The following is a 2,277-nucleotide window of genomic DNA, read 5'->3' as shown; positions in this document are numbered from 1 at the left end:
CATGCTCACCCCCCCGCTCACCCTCCTGCCTGCAGGTTCCTCCGAGGCACCTGTAAGAAGACAGACGGGACCTGTCCCTTCTCCCACCACGTCTCCAAGGACAAGGTTGGTGTCCCCCGCCGGGCCTGCCCCCCTCTCCTCTCTCTGCCCCACCCCCAGTTACCATGCTCACCCTGCACCTGAGACACAGCTCCAGGGGCCCAGGGATGAGGGGTCAGCAGCGCCCCTGAAGCTGCTGGAGGTGGGGGGGTGGTTCTGGAGAGCCACACTGTGGAACTGGGGCGCCCTCTGAGGGGAGCCTGGGCTCTTTGGGAGTGGGCAGGGAGGGGCCTGCGGTGCAGGTGCCCCCATGACTCCGCCCCCTGGACCACCCCTGAGAGGAGGAAGGTCCCTCTGCTGGCAAGGACCCAGCGACCTCTGGGCTTGGTGGGTGCTGGCTGCGGACGCGCAGGAGCCAGGGAGGCAGTCCTGCCGTCTGATGACCCCCTGCCCCCGTCGTCACCCGACGCCCAAGGCTTGTGGTGGCCGCAGCACCCGGGGCGGGGGGGAATGGGGGGACAGCGGCTGAAGGGCCGCCGGGGGGGCCGAGCGAGGCTCACCGGGCAGAGGCGGCTGCTGCTACAACAGCTTTTCCCCTTGAGGAACTTGAAAAGAATCAGCATTTTTCTCTCGAATAGAGCTCCAAAACTCTGTTGTGAGCAATTTGGAGATTCACGTCGAGTTTCGGGTTCATTAGCTGCCGGCTCCGAGCCCGTGCGTTGAGAGCTGTCTGCGGCCGGGCCGCCGCACCAGCGCCCTGAATTAATGTTATTGTTATTTGTGTGGACGTGGTGGGGTGCAACAAGGTTAATTGAAATGAGAACGCAGTTTCCTCTTGATAATGGCCCCGGTCTGACAGCTAGGAGGGGTTTCGTTTGGTGTAAGAGTTGGCTTTATTATCCCTTTTTATTAGAGGTAATTTGGGCTCTAGATCAAAAACCACATTAAGGGAATGGCTGGCAGCCGCACCACTGCCAGCCCCAAAGAGACCCCCCCCAGCCCCTCTCCCCCTTTGCGGCTGCAGTTAAAAGACAATTACAAACACGCGTCCACGTTAAACCGCTCTTTGTTTCTTTGCTTTCCCCCGCTCCCCCACGCTGGCTGCCCCATCCTTCGCCGCCGGGGCCTCACCCCACCCACACCTCACCCCAGAAAAGCGGCTTTTTAAAACCTCCGTGTGCCAGCCCCTGGCAGGGACCAGGGTCGCAGGCTACCACCTGGCTCTTCTGTGGTGGGGCCTTGGGGCCACGAGCAGCCCACTGTCACCTGGGGTTCGTTCTGAGTCACAGCAGGCGCCGAGTAGGGGTGGAGCCTGGTGGGGCCTGGTGTGGAGACCCTCCCTCATAGCTGGGACCAACGGGTTGGGGGGACCATAGCAGGGTCAGGGTCCTGGGGGCACAGGGGCCTGATAGAGGAGGGACGCTGATGCCCTAGAGGGTCACAGGAAGGGGCCTGGCAGAGGCCGTGGGTGGAGGGCTGGTGGCTGGGTTCGTGAGGGGCAGGGCATGCCCCCCTAGTGCCTGCCCTGTTGGGTGGGGCCCTGGGGGAGCCCAGGTTGACTGCTGAGCAGGCCGCCCACCCCCTCCTTTGGGGCGAGGGGCCCCTTTGGGGACTCTGGGGCCCCCTTTGGACTCACTAGCCACAGGCTGCCAGAGCTGCCTGAGGCCTGGTTTTCCACCTGTGAAAGGGGGCGAGTGCTGAGTCCTGAGGGTGGAGGTGGGGTGCGGGCAGGCACCTGTGGGATGTGTTGAGTCAGGGCCTTACCCCCCAGATGTTGGAGTCTGGCCCTCACCTTCCATATCGGGGTCTGGCTCTGACTCTCTCCTATGTCGGGGTCTGGCCCTCACCCCCTCCCCCGTGTCGGGGTCTGGCCCTCACCCCTCCCCCCCATGTCGGGGTCTTCCCCTCACCCCCTCCCCCCGTGTCGGGGTCTGGCCCTCACCCCCTCCCCCGTGTCGGGGTCTGGACCTCACCCCTCCCCCCCGTGTCGGGGTCTGGCCCTCACCCCCTCCCCCCCGTGTCGGGGTCTGGACCTCACCCCTCCCCCGTGTCGGGGTCTGGCCCTCACCCCTCCCCCCGTGTCGGGGTCTTCCCCTCACCCCCTCCCCCCGTGTCGGGGTCTTCCCCTCACCCCCTCCCCCCGTGTCGGGGTCTTCCCCTCACCCCCTCCCCCCGTGTCGGGGTCTGGCCCTCACCCCTCCCCCCGTGTCGGGGTCTTCCCCTCACCCCCTCCCCCCG

The 2,277-nt window shown here is 65.6% G+C and overlaps 1 protein-coding gene across 1 annotated transcript in view; it reads left to right on the top strand.

Moving 5' to 3' along the window:
• Window positions 1-2,277, top strand: part of ZC3H3 (zinc finger CCCH-type containing 3) — a 90,291-nt gene that overhangs the window by 69,218 nt on the left and 18,796 nt on the right. Inside the window, exon 8 of the mRNA XM_023741614.1 lies at window positions 36-105. Within this exon, the coding sequence (XP_023597382.1) occupies window positions 36-105 (70 nt within the window). The remainder of the gene's footprint in view (window positions 1-35; window positions 106-2,277) is intronic.

The sequence above is a fragment of the Trichechus manatus genome, unplaced genomic scaffold, assembly GCF_000243295.1.
Source record: "Trichechus manatus latirostris isolate Lorelei unplaced genomic scaffold, TriManLat1.0 scaffold00185, whole genome shotgun sequence".
In the NCBI taxonomy this organism is placed as follows: Eukaryota; Metazoa; Chordata; class Mammalia; order Sirenia; family Trichechidae; genus Trichechus; species Trichechus manatus.
The sequence above is the reverse complement of the archived record's forward strand: the minus strand, read 5'-3'. Positions and strand labels throughout refer to the sequence as shown.